Source organism: Morone saxatilis, unplaced genomic scaffold, assembly GCF_004916995.1.
Source record: "Morone saxatilis isolate NCDOM2014 unplaced genomic scaffold, NCSU_SB_2.0 Contig5, whole genome shotgun sequence".
In the NCBI taxonomy this organism is placed as follows: Eukaryota; Metazoa; Chordata; class Actinopteri; family Moronidae; genus Morone; species Morone saxatilis.
Window position 1 is genome coordinate 714,676 of NW_023340095.1, and position 19,599 is coordinate 734,274.

General features: G+C 39.4%; 2 protein-coding genes across 35 annotated transcripts in view; both read left to right on the top strand.

Moving 5' to 3' along the window:
* The window catches only part of ttn.2 (titin, tandem duplicate 2), a 212,218-nt gene that overhangs the window by 72,457 nt on the left and 120,162 nt on the right, over positions 1 to 19,599 (top strand). For 11 of the 33 annotated variants that reach the window (XM_035676170.1, XM_035676193.1, XM_035676176.1 and 8 more), the window contains 25 exons: positions 530 to 817; positions 953 to 1,243; positions 1,568 to 1,855; positions 2,364 to 2,474; positions 3,634 to 3,919; positions 4,047 to 4,230; positions 4,303 to 4,386; positions 4,690 to 4,957; positions 5,083 to 5,343; positions 5,764 to 5,973; positions 6,077 to 6,154; positions 6,251 to 6,277; positions 7,078 to 7,134; positions 7,348 to 7,386; positions 7,659 to 7,712; positions 8,558 to 8,614; positions 9,259 to 9,330; positions 9,621 to 9,689; positions 9,877 to 9,957; positions 10,129 to 10,200; positions 10,510 to 10,731; positions 10,928 to 11,296; positions 11,676 to 11,774; positions 12,145 to 12,681; positions 13,557 to 13,634. In XM_035676170.1, the coding sequence (XP_035532063.1) occupies positions 530 to 817; positions 953 to 1,243; positions 1,568 to 1,855; positions 2,364 to 2,474; positions 3,634 to 3,919; positions 4,047 to 4,230; positions 4,303 to 4,386; positions 4,690 to 4,957; positions 5,083 to 5,343; positions 5,764 to 5,973; positions 6,077 to 6,154; positions 6,251 to 6,277; positions 7,078 to 7,134; positions 7,348 to 7,386; positions 7,659 to 7,712; positions 8,558 to 8,614; positions 9,259 to 9,330; positions 9,621 to 9,689; positions 9,877 to 9,957; positions 10,129 to 10,200; positions 10,510 to 10,731; positions 10,928 to 11,296; positions 11,676 to 11,774; positions 12,145 to 12,681; positions 13,557 to 13,634 (4,182 nt within the window). The remainder of the gene's footprint in view (positions 1 to 529; positions 818 to 952; positions 1,244 to 1,567; positions 1,856 to 2,363; positions 2,475 to 3,633; positions 3,920 to 4,046; positions 4,231 to 4,302; positions 4,387 to 4,689; positions 4,958 to 5,082; positions 5,344 to 5,763; positions 5,974 to 6,076; positions 6,155 to 6,250; positions 6,278 to 7,077; positions 7,135 to 7,347; positions 7,387 to 7,658; positions 7,713 to 8,557; positions 8,615 to 9,258; positions 9,331 to 9,620; positions 9,690 to 9,876; positions 9,958 to 10,128; positions 10,201 to 10,509; positions 10,732 to 10,927; positions 11,297 to 11,675; positions 11,775 to 12,144; positions 12,682 to 13,556; positions 13,635 to 19,599) is intronic. The other 22 variants (XM_035676182.1, XM_035676184.1, XM_035676195.1 and 19 more) reach the window with 14 other exon arrangements.
* Positions 15,733 to 19,599, top strand: part of LOC118338835 (titin-like) — a 9,647-nt gene continuing 5,780 nt past the window's right edge. Inside the window, exon 1 of one of the 2 annotated variants that reach the window (XM_035676239.1) lies at positions 15,733 to 18,533. In XM_035676239.1, coding sequence (XP_035532132.1) covers positions 16,138 to 18,533 — 2,396 coding nt within the window. In that variant the 5' untranslated portion in view covers positions 15,733 to 16,137. The remainder of the gene's footprint in view (positions 18,534 to 19,599) is intronic. The other variant, XM_035676238.1, reaches the window with a different exon arrangement.

Consider the following 19,599-nt stretch of genomic DNA (forward strand, 5'->3'; position numbering starts at 1 on the left):
TGGCTGACTGCAGTATAGCTCATAAAGCCTCATTGTCAGCAAATGGGACAAACAAAAACATTCCAATAAATGTTTCTCATGGATGGTTTCTGTCATTTTAGGTTGTTCTTTTTCTGGGATATTTTGGCTTCATTTCTGTACATTTATATTTCGATGATCTGTTCAACTAACTAATTTAACTCTGTTCCTATCCATTGACATATTTTGTCGGTTTGATACTCATAAAAAGTAAATTATCTGCACTGGACACTCGTGGCAGCCGAGTACTTGCTCAACCCTACTTAATACCACTTTGTGACAGTCGTAGAAATCTCCTGAACTCCAGTGAGGTCCTGACTCTGAGGTTGAGAAACTCTACTCTCTGTTTATGTTACAGTCCAGTGAGTCTGTGGTTGTGAATAGAAACAGATTGTGTTTAAATTACTGATCAGACAGTGTGAGGCTGTTTGATGCCCAAACTGTTGAAATATTCCCATTTAAAGATTTGTTGTTGTTGTCTTCCTCCCGCTCTTTCACGGACCCTCTGCAGAACCAAGATATCCTCCAGTCTTTGACAGGAAGTTGTCACCACAGGAGGTGACGGTGGGTGACAGCATTGAGCTTGAGTGTCACATGACCGGCTCTGCCCCCATTAAAGTCACATGGTCCAAAGACCATAAAGATATTCGCACTGGGGGAAATTATAAGATCAGCTGTGTGGAAAACACGCCCCACCTGACCATTCTGAAGGCAGATAAAGCCGATACGGGGAGATACTTCTGCCATGCCTCTAATGACATGGGGAAGGACTCTTGTTCCTCTGATATCACTGTCAAAGGTATTTTAACCCGGGCCACACTCATATCATCTTGGCCCTCTCTTCTTTAACACTCAGCCCCCATTTGAAGGCGTTTCTTTGTGTGAAAAAAAAAAACTTCCCCTCCTCATCGTCACTTTTTCCTCTTGCTTCCAGAGCGTAAAAACCCTCCAGTTTTCACCAAAAAGCCCTCGGAGCAGATCGAGGACATGGAGGGCAAACTGGTGAAGATCGAAGGCCGCGTCTCCGGCTCGCAGCCAATGTCTGTCAGCTGGTTCAAAGACAACACAGAGATCTACAGCTCCGACAAATACGACATCAGCTTTAAGAGTAACGTGGCCGTGCTGTGCATTAAGAGCAGCCAGGTGGTGGACAGTGGCAGGTACTCCTGCCAGGCCTCCAACGAGGCTGGAAGAGTCTCCTGCGACGTTACTGTGGGCATCTCAGGTGGGTGGGACTGTGAATAGGGTCACAATTTAAACTAATAGATATCACATGAAACTTCCCCAGTTGCTTACTTAAATTAAGACAATTATTTTTGGTATTACAAGTTTCCGGAATTTTTATGTTTAAATATGCAAATGAGACATTTTCTAATAAACAAATAGCTAATATGCATACATTTCCAGAACAGAAATCTAAACATAGGACAAAAAATGCAAATTTGTGGTCTATAATTTGTCTTGTTTTTACAACAGATCTAATTCAGTAGCCTCAGCACTGACCCTAGTACAGTCTGCTATAATAAAACTGTGATTATCTCTCCTGCAGAGGCCAAGAAAGCTCCGGTGTTTGACGTCCCTCTCAAACCGGTGACGGTGGACGAGGGCGAGAAGCTGAGCCTCAGGTGTCACGTCTGCGGGACTGCTCCACTGAAGATCCAGTGGATGAAGGACAGGAAGGACCTGACGTCAGCTGGCAGCACCAGGATCAGCTTCTCTGACGGTACGGCCTGTCTGGAGATCAGCCCAGCCTCCAGACACGACGCCGGCGATTACCTCTGCAAGGCCACCAACGACGCCGGCAGCGAGTTTTGCAAGGCCAAAGTCACCATCAAAGGTACAAACTGTGGAAACATAATGCAGTAGTACTTGTGAACATTAAGACAATAGCACTTAACCTCACTATTATTAAAGATCAACTTTGGAGCTCGGCCAATATGAGATTTTAGAGGGGACAAATTCACAGATTATAGTCGATATATGATACCAATATGTTTGTGATAAGCCAATGCTGATAACTACCATTTTTATAGTTTTTAAGCCTGTGGTACACTTATACTAGAAGAAATTACTAAATGTAATATTAGTTAAGTAAGTCATTAAATGTTTTTGTTAAGGAGTGGAACAATGGGCCTTATAAACAAAATATGATATGTTTAAATTTTCAGATCAGTTAGTGATAATAACTGGGATTGACACTGATGTCTGTATTTAACTGGATTTTATTTTAGCATGATTTAATATGTTTGATAAAAACATAATGATCAGTGGTGCTACATGTACATTTGTTCTTTAACAGTTGAACTTAGGTTTGTGATGTTACACTGTATTTCCTTGTGTTGCAGAGAAACCAGGAGCAGCTCCGGCTCCCGCTGAAGCTCCAGCAGCCGCTCCGACCAAAAAACTGGCAAACCTGTTCTTCATCGAGGAACCCAAAACTACACACGTCACTGAGAGTAAGAACCACAACATAAACACAACATATAATAATACACAGAAACAGAAGAGTCTTTTTTTGATTATTAATATCAATCTTCTTGTCTAACTCTCCACCAGAAAGTGAATATATGTATTTCTCAAAATGAAGAATTATTCCTACTGGAACATCTCCAGTGTTGAATTGTCTAAAACAATCAACTATATAAACAGGAAGTCACTGCATATGCACAGACCCTTTGAATTTCTGATGTAATACTGCCACCAGTAGAGAGGAACACAAGGAGCTGAAGTCCATACAAATTATTGACAATTGTTAACAGCCTGAACGGTCTGCAAAGGCTGACGGGAGGATTTATTTTATATTTTGTATGTATATCGTGAGCTTTGGCTTTTCATCGTAGACAACAACAAGACAACTTCCAGAATAATCCGAATACAGATATTTTTGTAACATAAACAGATACCGATAGCAGCTTTGTGTTGCACAACAACTTTATAAAATCTTAGACCACGTTCAGACTGCAGGCAAAAGTGGCCCAAATCTTGTCCAGATCAGATTTTTTCAAATCAGATTTAGACCACTTTCTTTCTTTTTTCACCACTAAATCGGATACATATCTGATGTTTTTCAAAGCGACCTCAATCTGAACAGTCATGTCGCATTTCATCCGACTTTTATGTCATTGAAGTGAGACAGACATCACAATTAGGTGCCGAAGGAGGCGGGACAATATCATCAATAACAATATCATAATCATCATCGTAATTTTGTTGGGTCCGATTGCACAACAACTTCAAAATTGATACACACACGCTGACATGTATGGCATCCATATTTACGTCCGTAAACACGGCGTGCTGCGTGTGACGCCACGTCTTCTTCTGCGCATGCGGGTCACTTCGGGGCCATAGATTGTTCACACTGGAGTCTGACGTCGGTCGCATTTAAATTATAATAGGAACAACCACGCAAAAAAATCTTATCTCAGCAAAAAATCGGAATTGAGCATTAAGACCTGCAGTGTGACCATAGCCTTAGACTTCTGGGGAACTGACCAAGATTCTGAATTTAGCAACAAACAGTTGTTTCTTTCAGCTGTTGCCATTAAAAGTAAATGTGAAATTTATGATCAGGCCTTGCAGTTTTGTTCTAACTCCCCTCCCGTTGTTCCACAGAGGGCACCGCCACCTTCATCGCTAAAGTGGGCGGAGACCCCATCCCCAGTGTGAAGTGGATGAAGGGTAAGTGGAGGCAGATCACACACGGTGGCCGGATCTCCATTGAGCAAAAGGGCCAGGAGGCCAAGCTGGAGATCAGAGAGGTGACCAAGTCGGACTCGGGTCAGTACAGGTGTGTTGCCTCCAACAAGCACGGAGAGATTGAGTCCAGCTCCGAAATGCACGTGGATGAAAAGAAAGAGTCAGCACAGCTCGAGGGAGACCTCAGAGCCAAACTGAAGAAGTGAGTTTAATTACTTTATCCGTCTGTTATAATATTTATTAATCCATCTTCGTCTAAATTTACATTCAGTCATTTCTGCTGTTTCCATCTTTACAAACTAACGTTGGCTCCTTTGTCTTGTTCCCAGGACGCCTTCAAAGCAGAAGAGTCCACAGGAGGAGAAGGACATTGACATTGTTGAGTTGTTGAGGAATGTGGACCCCAAAGAGTACGAGAAATATGCCCGAATGTACGGCATCACTGACTACCGAGGCCTGCTGCAGGCCATCGAGCAGCTGAAGAAGGAGAAAGCTGAAGAAAGTGGAAGACCGGTAATTTTTCTTCACAGCCAGTTGTGTTTCTGTCTGTAGACGTCTGCTGAATAATGTGGTTGTTGTTGACAGGAACTGGAACGTGGAGACAGAGAGTCTGATGAAGACATGGCCCGACTGGTGGCCGACCTGCAGAAGAGGATGGAGCGGACAGAGGTCAGGACATGTTTACTGGCTGCTTCATTCTTACACCAAAGGACTGTAACCCCAAGATTAATTAACACATTTGTTGCTCTACGTGTTCCTGATTCATAGAAAACAAGACATTGTCTAATGCGTATAAATTTTATTATTTATGGTTGCTGTTCTTAGCATGAGTCAAGGTTTTATATTAGATTTAGATCTATTTCTGATTCCAGTGTAGGATCCAGTGTTTTGTGGACTAACAAAAGAGTAAACATTGTTGTTTCTATCAGAAACATTGACTTCAGAAAGTTAACGTCCTTCTTGCTCCTGCAGCCTGTCACTGTGGTGAAGGACATCTCCGATCAGTCAGTCTTCACCAACAAGGAGGCAGTATTTGAGTGTGAGATCAAGATCAACTACCCGGAGATAACCCTGTCCTGGTACAAGGGCACCCAGAAACTAGACACCAACGACAAGTACGACATTAGCATCAGTGGCGACCGCCACCTGCTCAAGATCAAGAAGTGCCTGTCGTCCGACCAGGGCAACTACCGGGTGGTCTGTGGGCCGCACATCTCCAGCGCCAAGCTCACCGTCATGGGTCAGTACTGATTCTGTTCACTTGTGATGCATGACAACATATCATTTTGTATTCCTTCATTAAACTTTGGGTTACTTGGGGAGTGATTTCTTAACACTCTCTTCTTTGTGTGTTCTGTCTTTCAGAGGCGGAGGTTGAAAAGCATCTGCAGGACACATCGGGTAAGGAAGGCCAGTCGTGTACTCTGTCTTGTCAGTTGTCCATCCCTAATGTAAAGGCTCAGTGGTTTAAAAACGGCAAACAGTTAGAGATGAAGGGCAGGTACACGTCCGAGGTGAAACACAAGGTTCAGAAGCTTCTGATCAAAGACCTGAAGCCTGAAGACCAGGGCAGATACTCCTGCCAGTACCAGCACCTGGAGTCATCAGCTGACCTCTGGGTAGAAGGTTTGTACCTGGATACAATCCTGCAACCTTCTAGATTTTCTGCCCGTTTACTAACCTCTTTCGACTCCCCCATCAAACTCTGAGACTAATGTTGGAGATTTGGATTTTGCCCTCTTTTTTTCTCTTTCTTCTGGGATTTGTCTTCTTCTGTCTTAACATTCTTCATGCCTCTCTGCTCCTGGATTATCTTGCAAAAACGTCCACCATCATCTCATTCCTTGTCTTCTTACGTCCGTTTCGACTCAAATCCATTCTCACCCCCAACAACCAGTCATCATAACCGTCCCATAAACATTCCTCTGACCATCATTTCTAACTATGTGGATGTTGTGTCGATGAAAACTACCATTCAAGTTTTGTCTTACATTCCCAGTTGTGATGCCAAACCCGTTTACCCATTCACGTCTTTATCTGTTTTAGCTGAACAAATTCATTTCACCAAACGCATCCACAACATCGAAGTCAACGAGCGCCAGTCGGCCACCTTTGAGTGCGAGGTGTCCTTCGACAACGCTATTGTTTCATGGTACAAAGACACCTGGGAACTGAGAGAGAGCCCTAAGTACAACTTCACAAGCGAGGGCCGAAGACATTTCATGGTCATCCGTAACGTGACCATTGAAGATGAAGGTGTGTGTGAGCCCCAAAGGCCCGTCACAAAGCCCCAAAGATTTTTTTTCACATTGTTTTTGTGACTTGAGTGTTAAACGTCTTCATTAATAATCCCGTGTAGGCGTGTACTCAGTGATTGTGAGGTTGGAGCCCAGAGGAGAGGCTAAGAGCACAGCTGAGCTTTATTTGTCTGGCAAAGGTACAGTTCCTAGTCAGGCGGCACTTTTTATCCTTCTGTTCAGCTTTTGTCTGTTTTTAGTGTTTAACGCGTTGTTCACTCTTCCCCTTTTCACAGAAATTGAATTAGCAATGGTGCCCTTCGGTAAGTATTTTATTTTCTAGACAGTTTAATCATGAACATTTTAGGAAAACCTCTTGTTCTCCCTCTTCACCAGATTCCGATGAGAAGTTGGATATCAGTTTCATCCCTCTAGACACATTTAGCCTAGCTTAGCACAGAGACTAAAAACTAGCTAGTGCAAACAGCTAGCATAATTAACATTATCTTAACTGCTATTAGGTATTTGTACTTGGCTAAGTACTGCCATGAACAGCGTCCAAGGCACTCTTATGTTAGCTGTTTATAGTTGGCCAAAGTTAAACAAAGTACAGTTAGTATATCCAAAATTATGCAAGCCGTTTGCAGTTACTTGATGTTATCGTAGCTTATAGAAACTGTTAGCATAGCCTACATTAAGTTACCTATGTGTGGTTATCTGTCTTTATGTTAGCTACAAACTCTTATCCAATAGTATGGTGGCTGCTTGTAGCTAACAGGTGTTCTGCAAAAACATGTTTAGCATAACTTAGCACAAAGAATGGAAGCAGGTGGAACTAGCCTGTGTAAACACAAAATGCTAATATAATCAGTGTCGACCAGTCAACAGGTAGCTAGCACTCTGTCTTTGGCTGATTTTATGGTAGCAGTTTGTAGCAACTTAGTGCTATCTATATCTATTACCTTCCAACAACTCTGGCAAACGCTGGGAAGCAGGAGGATTTTCCAAAATGTCTGACTGTTCTTTAACTATAGAACAGTCCAACTGTTAATATAATCTTCAATCTACTGTGCGTGCAGTCCAGTTTTGTTCTTAAAGTCTTGGTATGAACGATATTCCGTAGATGTCCCAGACTCCTCAGTTCAGAGGCCTGAAGTGCCTTCGTCAGTGGCTATTCAAGGTAAGACTGGAATCAGGAGCAGGATTTAGATCACTTTTAAATCCATTTAACAGAAAGATTCAAGAAAGATCATTTTCTAACATGCGAGTTTAGACCAAAATCCTAAAGCTTGTGTTTCCATCAAGTTTCAAGGAATCGGAAGACTATGTTTAACAACATTCTGACCCAAATCTATAATAATAATGAAACCAATATGTTTTTTGTCTTTTAAAGAATCTGCTGAATTCTATCATTATGAAGAAGAACATAGAGGTATTTACTGTGTGTGTTTGGACATCTCCTTACATCCTCCATCCCAACCAGATTTTACCAAAAATAACTTAACTTCAGTTTAACATTAAACTAAATTAGACATCAGATTTAACATTAACAGTATAAAAACACAATTAATCAACCTTTTTTACCATTGTAATTTCTCACCTCACTGACAGTCAAACTAATCCATACTTCTCATCATGAATTGAAAAGTCTTCTGTCTTTGTTGTTAATAATGGAAACTAAAAATACACTTTTGTTTTCACAAGAATCAGCTGAATATTCATATCATTATGAAGAAGAGGTGGAGGTGGAACAGAGAGGTACAACATTTTGTATTTCTTTATTTTTAACTCAAACTTCATCCTTTCACCATCACCATCAAACCATCTGAGCAGATCTGGGAAACACAGACAATAAAATCCTTAACATTTATTAAACATTCAAATATATAGTATTTATCTTTTAGGTTTTTTAGATTTTGTACATCACAAAAAGACTAAATAGTAACATAATAAAGATAAAAATGTATAAAGATGATTTGTTTTCTGAGAATTTGCTTGTAAATCCTAAATCTTTTTTGACAGAACTATATTTATACAGGAATTATAATACATTTTTTAAGAAAGAAAAACAAACAAGAACAATAAATTATTCAAATAAGCGATCTATTAGTTAATATTGAAGTATAATATTATATCAATAATATTGACGTTAAATACTTTTTTCAAGTGTCTCAGAATGGGAATTTACCCAAATCTGCCTCTTGTGTTCACCATAACATCATCTGTGTGTTGTCTGACTGATCTCCTCTTTGTAAAGGTTTTTACTGCCAACAGGGAGGCACGTGCCTTTATCTTGTGGATTTTGTGTTGTTGTTTGTTTGCGTCTGATGTGTGAGGATGTTCTTTTTTTACTCTTTAACTTTCATCCCATCTTCCAACTCTTCCATCGCACACTCATGTCTTTTGTCTTGTTGATCTGGGAAATTGAAACTGATGAATAGTTTTAGTAGTATCTCATTTATTACAGGTTCTCTGAGATGACAAGACAGCTACTTTTTTTAAACTGTGAAAAGACGTCATAACATCAATTATCGTCACCGAGCACAAACTGTTTGCCTCACGTTTGTTGTCTTCTGTCACTTTTGTGGTCGTCACACTTTCAGTCGAGTATCAGAGCTGGACAGAAGAGACTGTAACACAACAGGTGTCCACAACCAAAGGTATCAGCTCACAGTAACACACAGGAGGGACATCGGTTAGCTGTTAATACTGTGTGTGTTTGAGCCGCTCTTAACCGTGGCTCTGTCTTAATGTTTGTCTTTATTTTTGACACTTACATCCTTTAGCTCTTGTACTTTTTGTGTCTCCCGTCTCTCGCCCTTTTTTCTTGTCTTTGTTTGTCTTATAATCAATCTCCTGTCTTAACTTTTCCCACAATAACCTCTCTTGTGTCTTTAACTGACATCTGAGGTCAGTTTGGTTAATTTATTGGCTTCTGCTTACCTCCTAAAACCTTTAATTTCCAAATGCATGGGTGTAGATTATCAGTCATACTTTTATTATTTATTATTTACACATTAAAAAGTTGTTGTGATTTTCAAATCACACATATAGAGTATGTTATTTAAAGTTTGTGTTTTCAACGTAAAAGTTTTATACAGCACAGGTTTTTCAACAAATAAAGGAGATAATTACTCTTTTTTCTAATAACTAATAACGATTTGAACAAAAACACATTTCTTCTGAGCAGTAATTCATCTTTTAAAATTGTTGCTTTTACCTCAGTTACTGTTGGACATCAGAGATGTTTTCTAACAATGATGATGATTTTGGATGTGTCCTTGTGTGTTTCTTTTTCCACTAGCTGCCAGAGTTCCCATTGAGGAGACCGTGGAGACCAAGAAAGTTGGAATGAGAGAGGAGATCCCATCAAAAGGTACCACAGACCTGAATGTCTTCCTGCTGCAGCTCAGCGCGCTGTCCTGCCGAAAAAATGCAAACTTAATTGTCCGTCCTCCACTACTAAAATCTTTGATTGTTTTGTCCTGTTATTTCTTTCCTCTCTTACTTAATCTGTTATTTTTTCTACAGATAGACTTATTAAATAATCTACTGTAGTTGTAGATGTTTTTTGTGTCTTATTATCTTCTGATGCGCTTCTCTGCTTCACCTTTAAATGAACAGCATCTCTCTTTTGTGATGCTAACATAATTGGTGTCTTTTAAGTTCCCAAAGCTGAGAAAAAGCCTGAAGAAAAGCCAGCACCAGCTTTAAAGGAGCCATCACCATCAAAAGGTACCAACATACCTCTGATGTTGACATGTACCATTTAATATTAACTTCATCTGTGACTTTCTATGTTTTCAAAATAGTTGTTGTGTATTTAATGTAATTGTCTCTGTGTGGTCTTTTACTTTATAACCATCTGTAATGTTTTTATGTTCAATTTCACTTTTTCACACATTTTACTTCAAATTTGAAGTACCTGAGGCCAAAAAGCCAGTGGAGGAAAAGATTCCTGTAGTTTCAGTCCCAGAGAAGAAGGAAGTTCTTCCTCCCAAAGGTAGAGATTTCTAACATCTCCCCTCTGAACATCTTCCATCTTTGCTGATGATACTGTCCTTATGTTGATTATACTATTGTGATGTGGTTTGACAGTTCTTGTTCAGATTCAGTCTGTTCCTTTTGTCATCTTGTTTTCTTTGTTCTCATGTGTTTGAATGTATCTTAAAAGAACCAGAGGAGGTTAAGAAGCCTGCTGCTGCTCCCTCACTGCCTGCTGAGAAGCCTGGAGTGCCAAAGAAAGGTACTTAACTTTGTTCTTCCTGTTGTTTGACATCTTATCAGGCGTCCTCAGTAGAAGCTTATTTGTGCTCACCGCTAGGTAGCTTCTCACCTCTTAATGTCTGTCTTGTCTTGATTTTATTCTTGACTTTAATCGTACTGTTTGTGCTCTGTAACTGGTGTTCTGTGGATTTTTGGTGTAATACTTTATCATCAATGTGTCTGCCTGTAGAATATGTCATTTCACTCTTTCAAATGCCTCTTGATAACTCTTAGATGCTACAATGACTTCATCCTAACCTTAGTTAATGTCTGTGTTACCTACCTGAAGATGAGCACAAACCTCAGGTACCAGCTGAGCCCAAAAAAGTGGCACCCACTGCTAAGCCTGAGCCTGAACCCAAACCCAAACCGAAAGCAGAACCTGAACCAAAGCCTAAGCCCACACCGGCTCCCAAAGCAGAACCTGAAGCCAAACCTGCAGTGAAGGTTGAGCCAGAGCCTGAAGCTAAGCCGGCACTGGTAAAGAAGCCGGCGCCACCACCATCCAAAGGTATTTTTCTGCTTTGTATGGATGTGTGTGTTGAGTTTTAAAGACTTTAAGTCTAACTGTGTGTATGTTTCTCTGTGTTGAGTATTAAAATGTCTTCACTGTGCTTAGCTTCAAGCGTGGAAGCGAATCTTTGACTTTCTGTTTGTCCTGAATGTCTTTGCTTATATCTAAACCAATTTAAATCTTACTTTATAAGTCCCAGAAGAGGCTGCAAAACCTGAGCCGGCAAAGATCAAGCCTGAACCAGCAGTAACAAAACCAGAACCAGAAGTCCGAAAACCAGAACCAGAAAAACCAAAACCAGAAGTCAGAAAACCAGAACTAGAAAAAACAAAACCAGAAGTCAGAAAACCAGAACCAGAAAAACCAGAAGTCAGAAAACCAGAACCAGAGCCTCTTGAAAAGAAAAAGCCAGAACCTGCCGTCACCAAGCCAGAACCTCCAGTTGCAAAACCACAGCCTGCGGTGGTCCCCAAGCCTGAACTAGTAGCGAAAAAAGCTGAAGCCGAAGTGAGAGTGCCAAAACCAGAACCAAAACCCACACCAAAGGAACCTCAGAAAAAAGGTATAAAACATTTCTGATTGAGATGTAGCTCCGGAGGTTTTCTTAATTTTCTTAATCATCCAACTTTAATTCATCTGGAGTGATTTTCATGAGTGCTTATTTATCCTTTTTGTGTTTAGTTCTTCATACAAGGAAACTCTTAACCCATCACCCTAAAATGGTTACACTCATCTTAAACCCTCTTCAGCTTCTGTGGTGTGTTCCTCTTGTTTAACGTCTAACTTCTGGCTCACAGAGTTACTGTAATGTTACGTTGGGGCGCATGTTGTGTTTGTCAGTTTTAGTCTCTCTTGTCTTGCACTCGACAGAGTGTTGTATTTGTCCATCCACTTGAATTCATTGAAAGGGTTCTAATGTATGTGAATGGTACTCTTTTAAGCTGCTGTGGGGGAAAAAATGCCTGAGCCTCCAAAAGCACCCAAGAAACCAGAACCTGCTGTTGTTCCTCCCAAAGAAGAGCCAACAAAGAAAGAGAAAGGTACTTTTATGTTTCTGATGGATCTTTTCTAACTTTTTTTTGTTGTCTTCTGAGTCTGTTAAAGTTTTAGACAAGCGGGGTGTCTTACTCAACATGATACGTTTAAATGATATTATTACATATTAGTACCTGTAGGTCGGGTACAGATTTTTCAGTTACTACTGGCCAGAGTTCTAGGAAACTTTGTGGCCCCCTGAAGATCATTACCATTGATTTTGGTTATTTCATGATCTTTCCTTTGCTTAAAGGAGGATAATTTGTGTAAAGCATCCCCTGTTATGTGTAATGTGTCCTTATTTGTGCGCTAGCACATTTTTCTATTCTTTATAGTCATGTCTTGTGCATGTTTTTGTGTCAAACCCTCTTAAAGCTTTGAAGCCCAAACCTAAACTCTTACCTGAAGAGGTGCCTGAAAAAGTACCTCAGAAGGTGTATGATGAGGTAGTCGTGTTGGAGACTGAACCTGAGAGGCTGGCTGATAAAACACCTGAAGCAGTACCTGAGAGACGGCCTCCAGGGAAAACAGAGGTGAAGGAAAAGACCCCTGAGAGGGTCCCAGAGAGAGTACGGGCACCTGAAAGAAAAGTGGAGGAAATTCCAAAGATGGTGCCAGAAAAAGTGCATGAAAAGGTTGCAGAAAAGCCACCTGAGAAAAAAGTGCAGGAGAAGGCTCCTCCTGAGAGGAAGCCTGTGAAAGTTCCTCAGAAGGTGGCTGAAGAAGAGAGGACTCCTGAGAAGAAGCCACATGTGGAACTTCCTGTAAAGGTTGAAGAATTAAAACCTGAAAAGAAACAAACAGAGAGGATCTCTATAGATCAAACAGTTCCTACAAAGACCCCTGATAAAACACCTGAGAAGGTGCCTGAAGCTAAACCTAGACGAGAGGTAGAAGAAACTGGTCCTAAAGGTACAGCTGAGACAGACCTCAACTCTTTATATCTTTCTTTGTGTCTTCTTCGTGCATGTGAACCATCAGCGACAGTCCAGTTACAGAACTTATATATCTACTATATGGCAGCATATGGTGTATTAATGTAAAAGTTCACTCAAAATGTTTTAATTTTGTGTCATTTTGATGCAAATAATTACACCACATTGACAATTAAAGGCAAATCTGACTCACAGCAAGGGGACCTAAAGATTGAACTGATGCAAGAATCTCTACCTCATTATTTTAATTGTTAATTTTGTCATACCAAATTGTCACAATAGATGCCATACATTTACTATTGTTAAACTCATCAGAATATTTTGAAAGGAATCTATAAGTCAACTACAGATAGTAAAACTTGCCAAGTAAACCTATAAAAATATTTTATTACTGCAAAACCGTTTGGTATAAAATTAAAAAGATGTCATGCGCCATCTAGTGGTAGAAAATAAACTGACAGACAGCAGAGCACACTAGGATAGTCTTGTGTTTCAAGAACAAAAAAAATATGACATCATAAAAATTCTAATCATGTTATAATCCTATTAACATTATAGTTTGAAGACAACTTATGCAATGAACCGAACTATTAAATTTTTTTGAGTCTAAGTATTGATATCACCGTTGGTGAAAATGTGCAAATAGAATACAAACTGAAGAGCTACCACTTCTTCAAAGGGTTTCGGAACATCTTACATCCCTCTTTGATGTCTTATTGCTTGCTGTGTTTGTGTTATTCTCTGTATGATGGTTATTTCTGTATGTTTGTTAACTGTCTAAATTCTTTTCTTTTAAAATGATCTTCTACTCACTCACCATCTTGGATTAAAAACTGATTAATTCTTTAAAAGAAATAGAAAAGAAGAAGATTGAGAAGATTCTGCCAACAGAGGTTGAACAAGAGAAAAAAGTCTCTCCTCCAGAAAAAGGTACCGACCATCTGAAATATGATGGAGTACTTTAACCACATCTTGATCACCTCAAGCATTAGCCCCTTAATTAATCTGTGTGTTGTCCTTTTCTAACACTAATGCTTGTCTTTGTGTTTTGTCATCACCTCTTGGCGCCGCCATATGACGCCACTTCTTCAACACCTCTTAAATCTTCCAGAAACTATGAGTCTTGTCAAGATTGAGCAAAAGAAAGGAGCTCAGAAAATACAGGATGTTTATTACGTGACAGAGAATGTGTCCCCCACAGATGAGTTGTGGGAACACAAAGAAGTGGTGGAAGAACACGCTGAAGTTTTGTTCGAAGACGAAGTAGCTTCTCTGGGCGAGACAATAGTGTCATTATCCCAAGTAGATATCTTAAGCACAACAGAAAGAGAGAACTGATAGGTGAGATATCTGGTACTGACACTTCGAATAGGAAAGAAACCAGGTTGACTAAACGCAGAGTTGTCCCAAAAACACAAGAAACCATTGTCATATTGCAGAAATCTGACAAAGATAGGGAGGTCACAAGGCTGGAGGAGAAACCCAAAATAGACAAAACTGAGGAGGAGTTTTTTGTCAGGACAATCGAGTCACCAACAGAGGAAATTACAGATGAGAGGAAAGACAGCATATCAGTCACCTACCTGCCAGACAAGAAGGGAGATTCTAAACAAGAAACTAGTGTTACAGTCAAAAAAGGAAGGGAGATAACCATTCAAACAGAGAGCAAAAGGAGGCAAATAAGAGAACAGGAAGTCAGAAAAACTAAGGAAACTACAACAGTCAAAGACATAGAGTTAATAAAAGATATTCCTTTGGTGACAGATGCAGATGAAACCAAACATTTCCCTGTTATTATCAGTGCAGAAGCAAGGAAACAATCAGAAAAGCTGGAAATTGAAAGAAACATTTTGACAGAGGTCACCTTGGAGGAATCGGTAGATCATGACGTTGAGATAAGATCATCTATTCCAGATAAAAAATTAAGTAGAACTGAGGAAATTAAGGAAATTACAATCAAGCAGAGAGAAGTCACAGTTGAAGACAAACCAACAAAAGTTATCCCCACTAAAACAAAAATGGTGGAAGAGGAAACAGGTAGAAAGGAGGAAACTCAAATTAAACCACTAGTCATTATCGACTCCAAAAAAGATGACACTCTACCAGGAAACGTTTTGGTAAAGAAAAACGAGGTAGCTGAAAAGAAACAAGAGAGGAAGGTAAAATCTGATGATATAATAGATACAAAGCAGGAGAAAGTTGTTGAAAAACCTAAAGTAGAGGTGACCCCCAGGGTAAAACCAAAAGAGTCAGTAACAGATATCGAGCTTAAGAAGCCAAAAGTAATTGAACAGGAGACTGAGGTTGAGTCAGTCCCAGCAAAAACTGAAACACTATACAAGAAAAAAGAGGAATCCAAAGACGTCCCTCCTCAGAGAAGTGATACTGAAAAGAAAAGAGAAGCAAGTGTTTTGATCGAGGATGCGGTTCAGACAAAACCTTCAATCCCATTTAAACCAGAGGAGAAGACAAGGATTTCCCCACAAACAGCTTCCAGAGGTACATAGATAAAACCTAACATCATGATCATTTCTATTGTTAACTTTTTCATATGACTCCCTGTTTGGGTGCAATCTTTGTTCTTAAAGTCTTGGGCGGCCACCAGGGGTCATCATTTCAGCCTCAGACCACCATCAACCTCAGTTTCACCTCATTTGTAAACATCTCTTCATACCACACTTTCATGTTCATTGTTTTCCTCAGCGTCTTCATATTACAATCTTATATGACATTCTTTTTGTATCTTTTCAAATGGGTTCTTTTTTCATCCCTTTATGGTTATTTATGTTTTTCATCCTTTTCTTTCTTCTCTTAAATATTAACATCTTGCGTTAAACATAAACTGTTCTTTAAAGAAACAGAAGCCAAAGCGGTGACGATTCCCACAACCTTTCCTGCTGCTTTGTCTCCTGAAACACAAGTGGAGAGCAAAGTAAAAAGACCAGAGAGAGGTACAGCAACAGCACATTTTCCTGTTCTTGATTGTCAACTCCTACTACTTTCTTATTATCTCTCTGTTTGTCTTGTTTAATTTCAAATGTTTGTCTGTGTTTCTTTGTTGTTTTTTCCCTAATCTCTTGGCACCGCTACATGGTGCTTTCTCTTCACACCTCTTAAAATCTTTCATCCTCAAACAGCCACCACCAGTGTTTTAAAGGCTAAGAAAAGAGCAGGAGCTCAGAAGATCACAAAAGATTTATCAGAGGAAGCATCCTCAGTAGAGAGGGTCGTGGAAAGAGAAGAGGTTGAAGAAAAACCTAAAGTGTATCGTAAGGATGAAGAAGAAATTGTGGTTGAAAGTATAAAATCTTTGCCACAAGAAGGGATTTTAAGTACGAGGGAAGAACCTGATAAAGTGTCTGGAGTAAGTGCTGATATATCTGTTACTGATGGTTTAAAGACAACGGGTCTTAAAACAAAAATCACCCCAACAATGAAAGAAAAGGTCATTATGACAGAAAGTAAAACTAAGAGGAAAAAAGTTGTGGCAGTTCAGGATGAACCTAGCAAACAAAAAGCTCAAGACAAAAAGTTTTCTGTCCAAAAAACTGATTCTCCAACAGACAGCACTGAAATAAAAGACATAAAAAAAGAACATACAGAAGCAACTGAGAGTCCAGAAACAGATCAAAAACAAGTGACAGAACCACAACAGGTGACTTCTGAAGCATACGATGAAAATAGGGAAGGTGTTATCACACAGGCGCTTAAAGATAAATCTAAATTATCAGTTAGAAAATCTTTAGAACCCATAGAAAAAGCCATTCTCAAGAAGAAATTAAAGCAAACTGACCAAGAAGAAAAACATTTACAGGCTGAAAATATTGAAAGTACCGAAGAAGAAACAGATTCTTCGGAGCTTGTTAAACCAACAGAAAAGTTATCTTCCAAACCTAGAATAGTTGAATTGAAGGAAGCAGAGGAAAAGCTGTATGCAACACCAAAGTCTGCCAGACAGACAACATCAGCTAAGAAACCAGTCAGACTCAACAGAGATTCACAATCCAGTCAATTAACAGATTCACAATCCAAACAGACTGTTGAAAAAACAGGAGATGAGGAATTTGATGACTTTCAGCCGAGAGCAGTCACTGAAAAATATCAAGACAAAAAACTAGAAGAACACCAAAGGAAGGAAGGAAAGGCCTCAGTTAAACCTGTGATGGAGTCAACCAAAAAGTCCGAATCCATTTTGTCCAAAGTAGTTACATTTAAAGATAAACTGGTCAAAGTCTGTCCTATGGAAGGAACAACTGAGATGAAACCCAACAGAGAGACCTTAGTTACTCCAGCAGTAGAAGTCAAACATCCAGAATCACTGTCAGAGAGAGAAAACATAACTGATAATAACCTTCAAAAGCCTGAAATCTTATCAAAGGGCAGGACTCTAAAAGATGTTGCTCAGAAAGTGAGACGGCAGACAGTGGTTGAAGATGAGGACAGATTCAAAGACAGACATGTCAAAGTTAGTCCAAAAGAAAAGACAAAACCAGAAATAGAAGACATTCCTCCTGCAAGACCAAATGCCCAGTCAAAGATAATAAGAATGAAAGATGAAACTGCAGAGGTCACCATTCAACTAGAGGAAGTAACAAAACAAGAACAAATTAAAAGAATACCCTCGCTCACTCCTGTTATTGAACTTACACATAAAGAATCATCGATAGCAGGTTCAGAAAAATATCCCAAAACCACAGAAGCTGTACAAGGAATTGTAGAAAAAGAGGAAATTGTGTTAGAAGTCATTTCCGCAAAGATAAAGCCATCTCCAACAGAAAAACGTAAAAAGTCCTCAAAACCAGAAACAGCAGAAAACAGAATCACTAAGGTTCGGAAACAAACTAAACAAGAACAACCTGAAAGAAAGGTGACAGATACAGCTGAGTCATTATCTGAAGTATCTGAAACAGAGATGTCTACCCCAGAAAGTCCAAAGCTAGCCAGAGCTGATGATATTACCATTACACTGATTGAAGAGACAAAACCAAGACTCAAACAAACACAAACCAAGTCCCCAGTTACAGATGTAGAGGAGATAAAACCTGAGGAATTAAAGATAGCAGAGTACACTTTCAAGATTACTCAGCCAGAGGTCATTTCTCCAAAGAAAGAGGAAACAGAAAAAGAAAGACCCCAGAGATTACAAAAAATGGGCAAAGTTGCAGATAAAACTGCCACAGATATGCAGAAAAAAGCATCAATAGAAGAACAAGTTGAAAGAAAAGGTTTAGACATGCCTGTTATGGACAAAATAATTGATATTGATACAGAAAGCGAATCAGTATCTTTACGAGAACCACAACAGAAACTTACAAAACCTCAGGACATTATAGTTGAACAAGACCAGTTAAAGGTCAGCACAGTTAAAGATAAAACTTTTAAAGTTACTCCACTGAGAGAAATAAAAACAACACAGGAACAGTTTGAAAGAAAGATTTCAGTTACTCCTTTAATGGAGGACACTTCTGAAGAATTGGAAGTAGCTCCAGAAGAACATGCAGAAACCAAACAAAGTGAATTTGTAGCAGTGGATGAGGAAATGTATGTGCCAGAGGGTATTTCTCAGAAAGAATTAATATCCCTGCAGGAGAAAGGACAGAAGTTAGCCAAAACTAAAGGGATAGACAAACAAATCCCCCCAAAGCTTGTCACAGTTAAGGGTAAAACTAAAAAAGTTAATTCCATTAAGGATGGTACACCTTTGAAACATGCAAAAACTAAAGAAATTGCCACAGAGCATGAAACATTTGATGAGGAAATTGATACAACAGAGAGCAAATCAGTATCTCCACAAGAACAACAGGTACATACCAAACCAGAGGGGATTACAGTCCAAAGCTTGTCACAGTAATGGTAAAAATAAAAAAACGTTACTTCCATTAAGGATGGTACACCTGGAAAAAACAGTTGCAAAAAAACTAAAGACATTGGTCACAGAGCATGGAAACGTTGTTGATGGAGGAAAGTTGATTACAACAGGAGGAAGCAAATCAGTATCTCCACAAGAACAAACAGGTACATACCAAACATCAAAGGAAATTATAGTTGAAACAAGGGCCAGATAAAGGTCAGCACAGTTAAAGATAAAACTTTTAAAGTTACTCCACTTGAAAAGAAATAAAAACAACACAGTAAACAGATCGCAAAAGAAAAGTATTCAGTTACTCCTTTAATGGGAGGCACACTTCTGAAGACATTTGGGAAGGAAGCTCCAGAAGAAACCAGAACAAAGCTGAATTTGCAGCCAGTGGATAAGGGTAATTGTATGCCTACCAGGAGGCGTATTTCTCAGAAGTATTAATATCCCTGCAGGACAAAGGACAGAAGTTAACCAAAACTAAAATAGCGGCCTGCCCAGAGCAAACAAATCCCACCAAACCTTGTCACCAGGTTAAGGGTAATAACTAAAAAAGTTTTACTTCCATTAAGGGTGGTACACCTGAAAAACATTTCCAAAAACTTAAAGACATTGTCACAGCAGCATGAAACATTTGATGAGGAAATTGATTACCAACAGATGAGGCAAACTCAGTATCTCCACAATGCAACAACAGCGTAATACCAAACATCAAGAAATTATTTAGGTTGAACAAGGCCAGATAAAGGTCGAGCACAGTTAAAGAAAAACTTTAAAGTCTTACTCCACTGAAGAAATAAAAAACAACACAGGAACAGATCGAAAGAAAAGTTTCAGTACTCCTTTAATGCGAGACACCTTCTGGAAGAATTGGGGAAGTAAGCTCCAGAAGAAGCATGCAGAAACCAAACAAAGTAATTTGTAGCAGCTGGATTGAGGAAAAATTGTAATGTGCCAGAGGCGTATTTCTCAGAAAGAATTTAATATCCCTGCAAGGACAAGGGGACAAGAAGTTAAGCCAAAACTAAAATGGCTGCA